This window comes from Apodemus sylvaticus, chromosome 14, assembly GCF_947179515.1.
Source record: "Apodemus sylvaticus chromosome 14, mApoSyl1.1, whole genome shotgun sequence".
Lineage (NCBI taxonomy): Eukaryota > Metazoa > Chordata > Mammalia > Rodentia > Muridae > Apodemus > Apodemus sylvaticus.
In genome coordinates, this window is record NC_067485.1 from 11,288,095 (window position 1) to 11,302,132 (window position 14,038).

Sequence of the window (14,038 nt, forward strand, 5' to 3'; positions counted from 1 at the left end):
CCTAGCAGGAACATGTTCCCTCATGGAAGAAGCAAGCCCTTCTCGGAGCCAGCTCTGTCCTCAGAAGATCTTATAGGAGGGACCCTAGAGCCCTGTATCCTAACCAAAGCACCCTGCAGTCACCACTCCTGCACAGAGGAAGCAGCTGCCACAGGGGCAGGAAGTGTGTGCTAGGGATGCCCACCTGGTCAAGCCGCTCATGGTCATGTAGGAAGGTGGACAATGGCAGAAGACAGCCTGTGATCAGAGATAGCCTATGTCAGTCAGGACACGTGGCTCTCTGGGTGGCAAACAGGCTACCAGGCTACTGGCACTTACATGGCCAAAAGCATTTGGTGGCTTCTTGTCTCCTCTGCCAATGTCCTTGCTTGGGAACATGGGACAAATCTAAGTAAGCCATAGTCCTGCTCAGAGAGGAGATGGGAGGAAGAGGCAGGAAGGCCATTACAGCCATTCAAGGCCCACCACAGCTGCCCATCTCTTACCCACAGAAGCACCCCACCCCCACCCAGACAGTTTCTATAGTCATTCCACCCCTTGCCCCAGCCCAGCCTAGAGTGTCTACTTATATCTGATTCTTCTTTCAAGGAAGGCCTCCCAAGTCTGACTCTGAAGCCACACCTGACGGCTTCATTCCCTTTGGGAAGCATCTGCTCCTTAAGGTCTCAACACTATGAGCCAGATAGATGCTCATGTCTCCTCTCCCCAAGACCAGAGGCCTCTGCAGAGACCTGGCCTAGGCCAGCCAGCAGTAGGTGCCTGAAGTGTCCCTGCTGGAGACCTGTGACAGACAGAAAAGCATGGGGTGGGATTGAAAAGCAGTAGTTGTGGAGTATGCTCGTGCGGGGCAACCTGGGGGAAAGAAAGACTTCATCTCACACTTCAGTTTCTTGCGCTTGAGGTCCAGGGGCTGAATAAATCATCTCCATGAGTTCTAGTCAGGGCCTCCCTCAGCCAGTCACCCCAACTGTCTGCAGCCCAGAGCAAGCCATCCACCTCTACAAGAAGTGCGAGTCTCTAGACTTTGGCATCACAGACACACGCCTGGCCAACGGAGCCCAGTAGCTTCACTGGCTGGGAAAGCTGGAGGGTAAGCTTGGAAGACAAGGAGGAGGATGCCAGGGCCTGGTCAGGACTCCCACTACCTCCTGGACACCTCTTTTACCAGTGGCCAATGAATGGCTCTTCCAGTTTGTCCCTGTGATTCAAGTGACCTTTAAAATGTCAGCAGCTCAGAGCCAGAGTTCAGTTTGATGGAATGAACTTTAAATTGCACAACCTTATTGTCAGAGCAGGTGTGTGTGTGTGTGTGTGTGTGTGTGTGTGTGTGTGTGTGTGTGTGAATTCTCACGCTCTGGTACTTCAAGAGGTAGGCAGCCAAAATCCTTACTATTCCAATGGTGCTGGTCAAACTTGGAAATGGGGCCATCATGGGTTCAGTGGTAGGACCCACAGCCTCAGAATGTAACCTTAGCTGGAACAGTGGTTCTGGAAGATGTAATACAAGTAAGAGGCTCGAGTCATCTTGGATTCAGCAGTGCCTGGAGTCCAGCAATTCTCCTTAAGACACAGAGTCACGGGGTAGGATTCATGAAGGCAGGAGGCCGAGCTGGAAGCTTCAGCTATGAATTAGTGACAAGGACATCTTGGCATCTTCGTTTTGGGCTTCTGGACTTCTGAGCCTCAGAAGAACAATCATCACCCCCCACTGTGTGATCATTTCTACGGAAGCCCAAAGAAATAAATACAGGGCCTGGAACTGTCAGGAGGTCAGGCTGGTGCTGGTATGCTGGGAACCACCAGAAGCTGTCGCAGGGACAGAAAGAGGCAGGGTCTGCCCCAGAGCTACTGTTGCACAACTCCCAGCAGCCCTTGGGCTCAGGGATGCCTGAGGATCTATCAACAATTACTTTTTCTTGCATAATCTGATTACAGCCATTTCCTGTCACTTCTTACAAACCTCCTCAAGCCCCTTTCTCTACCTGTGCCCTAGCTTTCTGCATAAATTGTATCTACACTGGCTGCTACAGAGGGAGGGAGCCACAGGGCAAGAGTTAGTCACAGGCAAAGGGGCTGTGCCCTCTCCATCACAGCGCAGGTGTCCTGAACAGAGCCCCTTTGAGGACAGCAGGCTAGGCACTGCACCAGGCCTGAGGCCACCACTCAGATATCATGGAAGAGGGGGGCCTCCAGGGTGTTCCTTTTGTTTTTAATACCTGACCCCACAATCCGGGGTTGCTCCTTAATAACTCCTCTCAGGTACATTTGAGAGGCTGCTTGGGCCTCTATTGCTGTCTGGCAAACGGAAAATAACTCGACCCACAGAATGAGGACATTCTCTGAACTAGGCAAGTTTATAGGCAAATTGACAGAAGGGGTGAGGACAGAATTCCACTGTGTGCTTGCTGCCCTCTGTGGGACATCTCTCTCCTGGCCAGAAGCTAAATCCCTTAGCCAGCTGGTACTGGGGTGGGCCCCTGAGGCTGGCACCATTCCAAAACGTACAGCACAAGAGGATTCTTGGAAATGGAGCAAGAGAGGGTTGGCATACTCCCTGTTCCCTCTTGAGTCTTTGAGGAGGGGTCCGCGGGCAGGGGCGGAGTGGGGCCAGGACCCAGCTCAGAAACTGGGAACTTGCCAGATTTTTAGATCTTTCTCTTGCTCTCTTCTTCATTAACCTTGGCGGAGCAGGGACACCTATCCCTCCCCAAGACTTGTAGCTGTTTACTGTTCCCCTCACGTGTCTGTTTAGATGCGGATAGTCAATGGGAGGGCTCTGCTCACTGCAAATGCGCCCTGCCCAGGGACCTACAAGTAAAGTCTAACATCGTCATCCAGAGTTACACTTGTGTCCCTCCCCCCGCCCCCCGTCGTCTAAATAAAGAAGCATGAGGCGGCTTGGAGAGAGGAAACCACTGGTTCAAATTCAAACGGGTCTTCAACAGCAGGAGAAGGGACGCGAACCTAAACTCCAGCCTCAGCCCCAACTCTCCATCGCCCGCCACGCTGCTCACGCTTTCTGCCAGGGCTCCGCCTCCCTATCCAACCTCAGTGAGGGGTACCCGCGCGCCCCTGGGAGGAGTGTGCCTCGCCTGGCCGCTAATCGCCCCCGGCCCCCGCCTTCGCCCGGGTTTCCCGGCCGGAGACTCCCCGGCCTCCCTCGCTTGATCCGACTCCCGGAGCAGGCCAGGCCACCGATTGGCCGGCGGTAATTACGGGCACGCTCCAGGAGGGGGGCTGGGCGGGGGCGGCCTCCCGCGAGCATAAATTATGCAAATAGCAGGCGCCGCACGGGGCTGACCTGCCGCCTCTCGCCATTCACCCGCGCCGCCTCGGGGGCGGAGGTGGCCAGGGAGGGGGCGCCCATTGTTGCGCGCCGTACTTAAGGGGTCCTGAGGCCGGTCGTGTGCCACACTCGGTGCTCACACGAGCTGATCTGATCGCCGGCGACATCACTCGGGAGACCAGCCCGGCGCGTGGCCCCTGCAGGCTAGGCGAGGAGGCCAAGCCCATTCCCTCCCTGAGCCCCTGCGATCTTCCCCGGCCCTCGCGCCTGCAGCTGGCACAGACTAGCCCCGTGTCGTGCAGTCAGTAAGTGCGCTTCGAAGGCGGAGCCCTCGGCCCACACTCAAGCCCTCTAAACCTCCTGTCCATCTGTCGGTCCTGCACACTGCAACGATGCCTGCCCCTTTGGAGACCTGCCTCTCTGATCTCGACTGTGCCAGCAGCAACAGCAGCAGCGACCTGTCCAGCTTCCTCACCGACGAGGAGGACTGTGCCAGGCTCCAGCCCCTAGCCTCCACCTCGGGGCTGTCCGTGCCAGCCCGCAGGAGCGCGCCCACCCTGTCCGCGGCATCGAATGTTCCCGGTGCCCAGGACGAAGAGCAGGAGAGGCGGCGGCGGCGAGGTCGCGCGCGGGTGCGGTCCGAGGCGCTGCTGCACTCCCTGCGGAGGAGCCGTCGCGTCAAAGCCAACGATCGCGAGCGCAACCGTATGCACAACCTCAACGCTGCGCTGGACGCTCTGCGGAGCGTGCTGCCCTCGTTCCCCGACGACACCAAGCTCACCAAGATCGAGACGCTGCGCTTCGCCTACAACTACATCTGGGCCCTGGCTGAGACACTGCGCCTGGCAGATCAAGGGCTCCCCGGGGGCAGTACCCGGGAGCGCCTCCTGCCTCCGCAGTGTGTCCCCTGCCTGCCCGGGCCCCCGAGCCCGACCAGTGACACGGAGTCTTGGGGCTCCGGTACCGCTGCCTCCCCCTGCGCCACCGTGGCCTCACCACTCTCTGACCCCAGTAGTCCTTCAGCTTCAGAAGACTTCGCCTATGGCCCCGGCGATCCCCTTTTCCCCTTTCCTGGCCTGCCCAAAGACCTGCTCCACACGACGCCCTGTTTCATCCCCTACCACTAGGCCTTTGTAACGGCAACATCAATAATTTCTTCTTCCTCCCAGTCTAAGAACAATTATAGATGGGGAACCGGCTGAAGCCTCGGGGACCACCCTTACTCCCAAGTGGATGCTGGGAGCTTTCAAGGGCGTGTGTGGTGGTGGGGATACCTGACTACTTGTCAGGTTGCTGCACCCTCGCTGAAGCTTCCCCTCGGTCTGTTTCTCCACCCCCAGCACCCGCCCCTCCTGCCCGCCCCCAGACGGCCTTTCGGGGTTTTTTTTTTCCTTCGCACTTTCTGAACTTCACAAAACCTCCTTTGTGACTGGCTCAGAACTGACCCCAGCCACCGCCACTTCAGTGTGATTTGGAAAAGGGACAGACGAGCCCCTGAAGACGAGGTGAAAAGTCAACTTTACAATTTGTAGAACTCTCATGAGGAAAAACGAGCATGAAAATTCGGTTTGAGCCGGCTGACAGTACAATGGAAAGGCTGAAAAGGAGCCGTGAGGAGCGGACCTCATGCATTATGGATCCCGGCACCGCGGCCCTGCTCCGGGAAGAACCCGAGTGCTTGCTTGGCCATTCAGGCACCGACCGGGCTGGAGGGTACTTTAATTTATTCAGGATGCTTCATTCATATGAAAATGTATTTTTGTACATAAAGAATTTATTCTATTATTATGAGCTATCAAAGTTTACATTTTTGTACTGCAGACGCTTCCGTGTAAATAAAAAATAAGAAAAAAAAAATAAGTCACCAGCTTTCTTGCCGAATAGCGGTGTCTCTGGGGCTCCCCCAACCCTGGGCAGCTCCACCTGTAAAGTGAAACATTATCCCGCCATCTCCAAACCCTCCACTTCTGTTTCAAAAACAACTTAAAAATAAAAACGCACCTGACTATCACCAAGAATGAGGGAGACAGATGAAGGCACTTATGAGCCATCGATTCTTTTCGTCTTGTAAACACAAGGGAGAACTTTCAGGCACCCCCTAAGCCAATTAAGACTTTCTAGTGGGGAATTATCCCCGAATCCGCAGCTACCTGTAGAGGTAGGGGCCAAGGGAGTCTTTTGAGGAACTCCACATCAGCTGGCTCTGTATTTCAAAGGGAGGGGATTAAAAAGATCAATACAGTGTGGCCACTGGCTAGGAAGGCCCAGTGACAGGTGGGCCTAGTCTGGGCAAGCAGAAGGTCTACTCCTGGAGCAGCCTATTTAGAAGAGGAAATTGATTTGTAAACAACGCCCGCCCTTAAAGTATTACCCGTTAAGGCCGAGGTAGTCCTGGCTGTGAGGAATGGGATGAATTGTCCCTGAGTGGGGTCTACAGCTGCCTTAAAACTGCGAGCTAGGGTGGCATAGCCCACCACACACAGGCGTTTGTACTCGCTGCAGCTCCGAGTGTGGGGGAGGGGCTCCCACAGAAGGGCTTTGCTCAGCCTGTCCTAGGGGGCCATAGCCAGGGCTTTCATTTGTTGCTAGAGAAATCCCAGTGGCTGTAGTGCTTGTCTGACCATCAGCTAACAGCACTAGCCCCCCCAGAAGTAACTTTTCCTTTACATTTCAGAATGGGAAAAATTACAGGAAGCTCGTGACTGTAGCTCTGTCACTTCCTGTCGTCTGGTCTAACAAGTCGCCCCACAGTAGGACAGTGTCCCCTTATTCCGTACGTTGGGCTGCCCTTTGTGATGAAGCAGTTATTTAGTGGGAAGGGGGCTTGTAGAACTCTCTTCAAGTAAATGCCTCTGACAGAAGCCCTTTGCCTTCTGACATTTTGTCCTGGTGGCTTGGATCCACAAATTCATACGCCCCAACCAGCAATGCTAAGCCCTGCCACAGGCCAGATGCCCTGTGTCAGATAAGAAGGCTACCTTCCAGAAGGTTTTGGAAAATCCTTCTCTAATTGCCCTGAAGCAGAGAATGAGTGCTCTTAAGAAGTTTGAGAGGTTGCGGAGCCTAAGAGCAGAGTGGACGCCATCTCTATGATGGTCCAGCTTGGGGCCTGCTGGATGATTTCCCATCAGATCTAAACCGCCAGCTTTGAGCTTCCTGGAGCAAACTAAAATAGCCTTCACCTCTATGTAGAGCTCTCCGGAGGAGAGGATTCTGGGAAGTGCCTCAGACCCTCTCAGGAACAAGAAAGATAGTCCCTTAGGGAGACTCTCCAGCCATGAGGTAAATGCATGTGTTTATGACAGGAGAAGAAAACAACAGATTGGGCTTATCATCCTCTCAAATCCTTGGGAAGAGCAGAAGGGCTGGAGTCGAATGACAATGATGCTTTGCTGCCTCCAGCACTGAAAACAGGAAGTCTTCCTTCCCAAGATTCAAGAACAGCACCCCATCTTCTCAATTTGATTGCTCAGAATTCCAAGGTGTAGGACCCAGAGTCCCTTTCCATAAAGAAAAAACTTTCAAGACATCCTTACCATCTGTACCCAGGACTGTTTCTAAAATTCTTCCTAGAACCCAGGACAGTTTCTTCCCAGAAAGCACACACCTCTGTGGGTACAGAGTAGCTCCCAGACAAGCAAAAAGAAGGAAGTGATTTAAAATGGGTACCTTCTGTTCAGGGATCTTTTTATTCCCACAACAGAGTTTCACTCATCCCCTTACATCTTGAGGAGCAGAGGAGAGACACTAAAATATTCTAGCCAGTAAAGAGAATACAAATTCTTGCTGACAGCCAAATGTGGCTACCTTCAGTCACTGTCCACTGAGACGGCAGCACCCCCAAAGAAGCCTCAAAGTCTCATTTATTCTCCCCCCGTCTCTTTGTCTTTGTCCTGGCATGACATTTTTATACACTACTCTCTAGCCATTTGGGAATGGGGGGCAGGTACGTGGGGGCAAGAAGATAAGGATAAAGGAGTAAAATGGAGATTTTTACTTCTCTTGTTTCTTTAGTGACTGTTATTCAAGTCCCTGTTATATTCTAAGCAGTGGGATAAGCAAGACAAAGTCTTTGCCCAAAAGGATCGTACGCATCCTAGTAGGGACAGTTAGGAATGGAGAGTAGGTGTCATGGTGCCACCACTGCCAGTGGTGGGCTCAGGGTGTGGAGTACCTTTAGGGGGTACACTTTAGGGAGGCTCTCAGTTCTTAGGCATTACCCTCATCAGAGGCCCAAATCTATGGGGCCATGCAACATTGGGTTCGAACCTCCAGAAAGAAAATAAGTCTCTCTTTGCTTCAAAACCATGAAGCCTGCATAAGGAGCCAGCTCTGCAGACATAAGAGGGGCAACATCCCCCTGGGGAAGGCAGAGAAATTCTCCCCGCCCAACAGCGTGTTTCAGGGAACAGCAAAGAGGTTGGCACGGCTGACACAGAGGGCATGAGATGGGTGAGGAAAAGGGGGGCGGGGCAGGAAGATCCGGGTCCTGCTGAACCTTGGAAACTACTTTAAGGGCTTGAGTGTTCTCATCTAGGGCTCTGAGGATTTGGAAGGTTGAGGTCAAAGGGGAGATGTAAAGGCAGGACTATGGGGCTTGCAAGAAGCAGAGCTGGAGGGGCCAGGGCAAAATGTGGGACTAAACTGAGTGAGCACTTGGGAGCTGTTCCTGGGAGACAGATGATGGACGTGGTGAAGACAGCCCAAACCAGGTACAGTTTGAAGACAGAAACTCCAGGATTTGTTGGAGCACTTGAAGAGAGACCAAAGACAACCTGGCAGATTTGAATCAGGAACTAGAGAGGACATGAACATCACACCCCCAAACAATTCCAAATGCTGAAGAAAACCTAACTTGGCCAGAAACAGCCCACTGTAGCTCCCAAAGACAAGACACAAACCTGGGCTGCAGTTGCTCATAAAATAGAGGCTGGATTATGTCAGAAAGAATCCAAGTAGCTGCCATCTGGTTTGTGGCATCATGGCTGCCCTCCGGCCTCTGGTGAAGCCCAAGATCTCAAAAAGAGGACCAAGAAGTTCATCAGACACCAGTCAGACCAATATGTGAAAATTAAGCGAAACTGGCGGAAACCCAGAGGCATTGACAACAGGGTGCGGAGAAGGTTCAAGGGCCAGATCTTGATGACTAACATTGGTTACCGGAGCAACAAGAAACCCAAGCATGTGCTGCCCAGCGGCTTCCGGAAGTTTCTGGTCCACAATGTCAAGGAGCTGGAAGTGCTGCTGATGTGTGACAAATCTTACTGTGCTGAGATTGCTCACAATGTGTCCTCTAAGAACCGAAAAGCCGTCGTAGAAAGAGCATCACAGCCGTCATCAGAGTCACCAATCCCAACGCCAGGCTACGCAGTGAAGAAAATGAATAGACGGCTTGTGTGCATGTTTTGTGTTTTAATAAAATCACAAAAACTGCCAAAAAAAAAAAGAAAAGAAAGAAAGAAAGAAAGAAAGAAAGAAAGAAAGAAAGAAAGAAAGAAAGAAAGAAAGAAAGAAAGAAAGAAAGAAAGAGTCCAAGCGCTGTCTAGGATAAAGCTAAGACAAACGCCTGAGGGACACCACAATTCAGGTGCGAAGGGGGCCCTGTGAGGTCACAGGCAATGCCGAAGATAACACCAGCCCCGGCCACAATGCCGCGCCATCACTGCCGTCATCACTGCAGTGTTTAGGAAGAGCCACTCTGGCTTCTGCACTCTGCTCCAAGTGCATTACACGTGTGAGTTTATTCAACTCTTCTTGTGACTGATGAGGTTGAAATAGCATTATGAGCCAGGTATGGTAGCACACACATGTAATCCCAGCAATTGGGAGGCAGAGGCAGGCGGATCTCTGTGAGTTCAAAGCCAACCTGGTCTACATAGGGAGTTCCAGGACAGCCAGGGCTCTATAGAAAAACCCTGCTTCAAAAATAAAATAAAAATAAAATTTAAAAAAAGGAAGAAAGAAGAAAGAAAAAATAAATTGAGAAAAGAATAAACAAGGATGAATAATTATGGATATCATTATCTCTACCCCACAGAGGGAGGAAATGAGGCTAAGCTAACTCGCCAATACCACAGAGCTGATAGCTGTATAGCTGTGCTTTGAATACACACATTCCTATGTTCTTAAAGGGATAAAGACCAAATGTAGCTGATCCTTAGCCATGCTGAGTAGTGCGGCCACTGATAAGCCCTTAGGGGCCACACACTGAACCCTGAGACCCACACAGGGAATCATCCACCACTTCTTCAGCTTCTAATGAGTGAGCTTATCAAGCACATATAAAGCCAGTAAAGGCAGAAGAATAAATGACAGGAGAGAAGCAGGCAGGCAGACCAGATCCCAAACATCAAACAGGGTGCGTACAGCAGCTCTGGAGATAATGGGAACTGCTGATGCTATCACGCTAAGATTCTGGGAGAGTTCATACAGTGGGATGCACAATAGTAACCGCCTCTGTTGGCCACAGTTTAGCATCCAGCTGTTCTCAAGGGTGCAATGTTTTTAATACCCTTAGCTGTTTCCCACCCCCCAGCCCTTCTCCTCACCACAAAGGGGGCTGGAGCAGCCTGAACCTAGGAAGGCGTTTTGGAGGATGCCCGAGATAAACATGCTTGAGTCTGAGGACAGGAAAGCCTCTTGTCTTCCACGATCCACTCTCCACAACGCAAGCAGCTCCTACTGCAGTTTCTATTATACTCAGGGGTAAGGTCAGTTGGAGCTGGAGACCTGGCCACAGCTACCATGCAGAACTTTGTGCTGACTTCAAAGGAGTTCCTTCATTCCTCCAGCTGAGGGAGAAGAGAAAGGGCTTGAGAGTTAGCTCTTCAGCAAAGACCTGGGGCGTCATTTGGTGGGAGCAGCAGAGGAAAGTCAGCCTAAGCAGCTGGAGGGAAAGTGACCCGTCTCTCACTGAGACCCAGGCACCCTCTATACATTATTTCTAGGCTTACTTGGATCCCAGCCAACCAAAGGACAAAGGCTCCAACGTCAATACCAAAGATGGTAAAAAGATGTCTGATGGTAAAAAGTTTAGCCTAGAAGACCAATCACCTTCCATGACCACAAACCTACTATGGTCAGGATGCATCTTGTCTTAGAAGCTGTCACCTCCTGGAGAATGTTTGAGATAAACACTCTGTTCAGGCACTGAACCTTCTTGCAGATTGCTGGGCTCATGTGACCTGGGTAGGTGCTAGGTCACACTAACAGCAGGGTGTAGGGATTTCAGTTGACCCAGCCTATCTTATCTTCTCTAACAAGAATTAAATGTCACTACCGCTGGACCGCTGGGGTCACTCAGATGATGCCCCAGTGTTATTGAAAAATGTGTCTTCACCAACAAGGTGTGTGGTGCTGTGTGCACACAATGCTCTAGTCCCAGGATCGAGGCAAGAGGATGGGGAGTTTGAGGCTGGCTCATGTTAAATGAAGCATTCCTTTACTCAAATAAATAAATAAATAAATAAATAAATAAATAAATAAATGAAAGAAGGAAGGAAGGAAGGCAAAGAAATGTATTTTTTTCAACCCTTGAAAATGAGACTCAAAATGTATCAAAAATGTGACAAGGTGGTCTCAAGTCATTAAGACATAATCAAAAACAACAACAACAAAAAAAAAAACAAGAGGCAGTCCACATTGTTCATTTACCAACTCAAGTTTGATACTCATGCATTCTAACTAACTCTACTGTGGGCCCTTAATACCATCCTACTTAGATCTATGAGACTAACCTCCCCAGTAAGCTAAGCTAAACACAGATACACAGTACTAAGCAAACATTACAGCACAGGGGACTAGTCAGGTTAGTTATTGTCAGGCACAAGAATGGGAGAAGATTCATTTCAGACAGTATGAGAGAACTAGGGGGCAGGATGGAAACATTTCAGACCCCAAATATGATGACTCTTACGCCATTGGTCAGTTCTCACATGACTGTGCCGTCTAATGTTCGTTTTTGTAAGGTATAAACTGAAACCCATCTTACAGCATTAGACATGGCCAGGGGCTGCCTCTATTCTTCTTTTCCCACTATCATCACTTGGACAGGAGGGCAGCCCACCTTCATCTATAGATGACAAACCCAGGCCGATGCTAAAGTGTTCAGTCTTAACACAGAGGCAGAAGTTGAGGATTTGTATTCAGTAACATAGCAATTTGGCAGTATTATGTCTGCTATATCCAATAAGAAGACCTCTGGGGCTTGCCCTGCATGGGGAAGAGCCATTGGCCTAGTCTCCTCTTGCTTGTTGTGTTGTGTGAATGAGAAATTAACCTCAGCCTTTTAACCACTATACCATTGTCTCCCCATGATAGAAGGTAGCCTTCCCTTACTATCTGTAAATCTCCTATGCACCAGCTTTAGCCTGAGAAAACGTGGGAGCCAGATCTTTTTGTTGTTGTTTTGTTTTGTTTTTTTGTTTTTTTTTTTTGTTTTTGATTTTTTTTTTTTCTGAGACAGGGTTTCTCTGTGTAGCACTGGCTGTTCTGGAACTCACTTGTAGACCAGGCTGGCCTCGAACTCAGAAATTCGCCTGCCTCAGCCTCCCAGAGTGCTGGGATTACAAGCGTGCGCCACCACCGCCCAGCTGAGCCAGATCTTCTTAAAGAAAGTACAGACTCAAGATGTATAGGGAAAGCAGGCAGAGCCACAGAGGGTGCCTTTGTTTTAGAGGAAAGGAGGTGAAAGTGTCCATTCTGTTCAAGCAGGTATCCTACCAGCTACTGAAAGGCAGAACCATTTAAACAGTCGGCAAGTCCTTGATTTGGATAGAGGGGACTTCATTCCCATTAGAGACGAGGCTCTTGGGTTGGACTCTCTCTCTCTCTCTCTCTCTCTCTCTCTCTCTCTCTCTCTCTGATACAAATTGAGGACAGGTAGCTGTCTTTTTTCTCTCTTCTCCTTTCTTTCTTTCTTTCTTTTTTCTTTTCTTTTCTTTCTTTCTTTTTCTTTTCTTTTTTTTTTTTTTTTTTTTTTTTTTTGCCCTATACTGCTACACTGAGTCTTTCCAGAACTAGGGGCCACTCCTCCATTCTTCTTGTACCTCATTTGATGTATGGATTATGTTTTGGGTATTCCAAGTTTCTAGGCTAATATCCACTTATTAGTGAGTGCATACCATGATTGATCTTTTGAGACTGGGTTACCTCACTTAGTATGATGTTCTCCAGCTCCATCCATTTGTCTAAGAATTTCATGAATTCATTGTTTCTAATGGCTGAATAGTACTCCATTGTGTATATATATATCACATTTTTTGCATCCATTCTTCTGTTGAGGGATACCTGGGTTCTTTCCAGCTTCTGGCTATTGTAAATAGGGCTGCTATGAACACAGTGGGGCACGTTCTCCTCTCCTTTCTTAAGGCAGGGACTCACTATCTAGCCCTAGTTGGCCTGCTGGCCTTGAACTCATAGAGATGCACCTGCCTTTGCCTGCTGGATGCTGGGATTAGAGGTGTGTGTCATCGTGCCTGCTGGGTAACTGGCTTCTGCTGAGGGTGCCTGGGCACCATGATCTACCAGACCAGTTCTGTCCATTCCCACCCTTTAACTTCATTCCAAAAATGTCTCCCAAAGTGGGAATTTCTGGTTTTGTTGGAAACTCAGTTGTGTTTCGTGATGTTTTTCTGGAAGCTGTCTTATGAGAGGATGTTGTGATGAGAATAGACACACGGTGTTTTTAGGGAAGCTGTCTTGTGAAAGGGCATGTAATGTTTTGCTGGAGCTGACGATTGAGAGGACTGTGATGTTTGGAAAGAGTATAAGTACAGCCCACCAGACAGTGGGCAGAGCTCTTATGTTGGTTTGCCTTGTTTTCTTCTCTGATCTTCCCTGACTCAAACCTGCCGATTGGTGGATTGGTGGAGTCTCGTGGTTTGTTCTGGATTGAGCTGCTGCTGCTGATTTGTATTTGGGGTTTTACTAGTGGACTGGACTGCTGACTTCAAAGATTGGAATCTCCCCAAAGAACTATTTCTAAATAGGGGTTCCATAACCCCTGTTTCTTGTTAACCTTTTTTTCCCCATTACTACTGGTGGGTGGTGAGCTAGAAGGGAGGTTGAAGTGTTTAAGAACTTCAATAAAAATAGGTTTTGCAAAAAAAAAAAAAAAATCTAAGCCTACAAATCTCCTCTTCTAAAATCGAAGTGAGTTTGTCAAAGTGCTGATGACAAGTTATTCATTGAAAGAGCTGAAGCTAGGTGTGGCTCATTGAAAGGGCTCGACAAATGTTAGAGGTTGGCCGACTCCGCTGTAAACGCTTTGTAACGAGATGGCCTCTGCTTGGTCTCCAGATGGTCCCTCCGTGCCTGAAGGTTGGACGTCTCAGACAGAAACCTGACTGGTGAAACTTGATTCTCATGCAGCAATTTGAGCACAGAGGCCAACGTTGCACTTTAAAACTGGCTATCAGAGGACAGAGGAGGAACATTACATGATACCCAGTGATAGGCTGGCTCAGGTCCAGCCTCATGCCTCGCTGCCTTCAAGGATTCTTCAGGCTGAGCGTAAGTCCGTGCCTTCCTGTTTGCAAAGCGGGTTCACATCCATCATGTGACATTAGCCTCACCGCGTCCGTTGAGGTAGAAGGGATTATTGTATCTTTGGCACAGATGAGGCAAGGGGCGTAGAGGTTAAGTGGATCGCCCAGGGTCACGGGGTTAATGAGAGGAGAGGTGGGACTCGGAGCTGCATCTGCCTCCAAGTCCATTTCTCTCTCCCAGATCCTTTCTCGCCCCCTTTGGGCT

General features: G+C 49.9%; 1 protein-coding gene and 1 pseudogene across 1 annotated transcript; both read left to right on the forward strand.

The window, feature by feature from the left end:
- The first annotated feature begins 3,420 nt into the window (after nt 1–3,420).
- On the forward strand, nt 3,421–4,677 carry Neurog1 (neurogenin 1). Its single transcript, XM_052157011.1, has one exon. The coding sequence runs from the start codon at nt 3,679–3,681 to the stop codon at nt 4,411–4,413; it is 735 nt and encodes a 244-aa protein (XP_052012971.1). The 5' UTR covers nt 3,421–3,678; the 3' UTR covers nt 4,414–4,677.
- A 3,585-nt stretch (nt 4,678–8,262) lies between these two features.
- Nucleotides 8,263–8,722, forward strand: LOC127664707 (60S ribosomal protein L32-like; annotated as a pseudogene).
- The last annotated feature ends 5,316 nt before the right edge of the window (nt 8,723–14,038 follow it).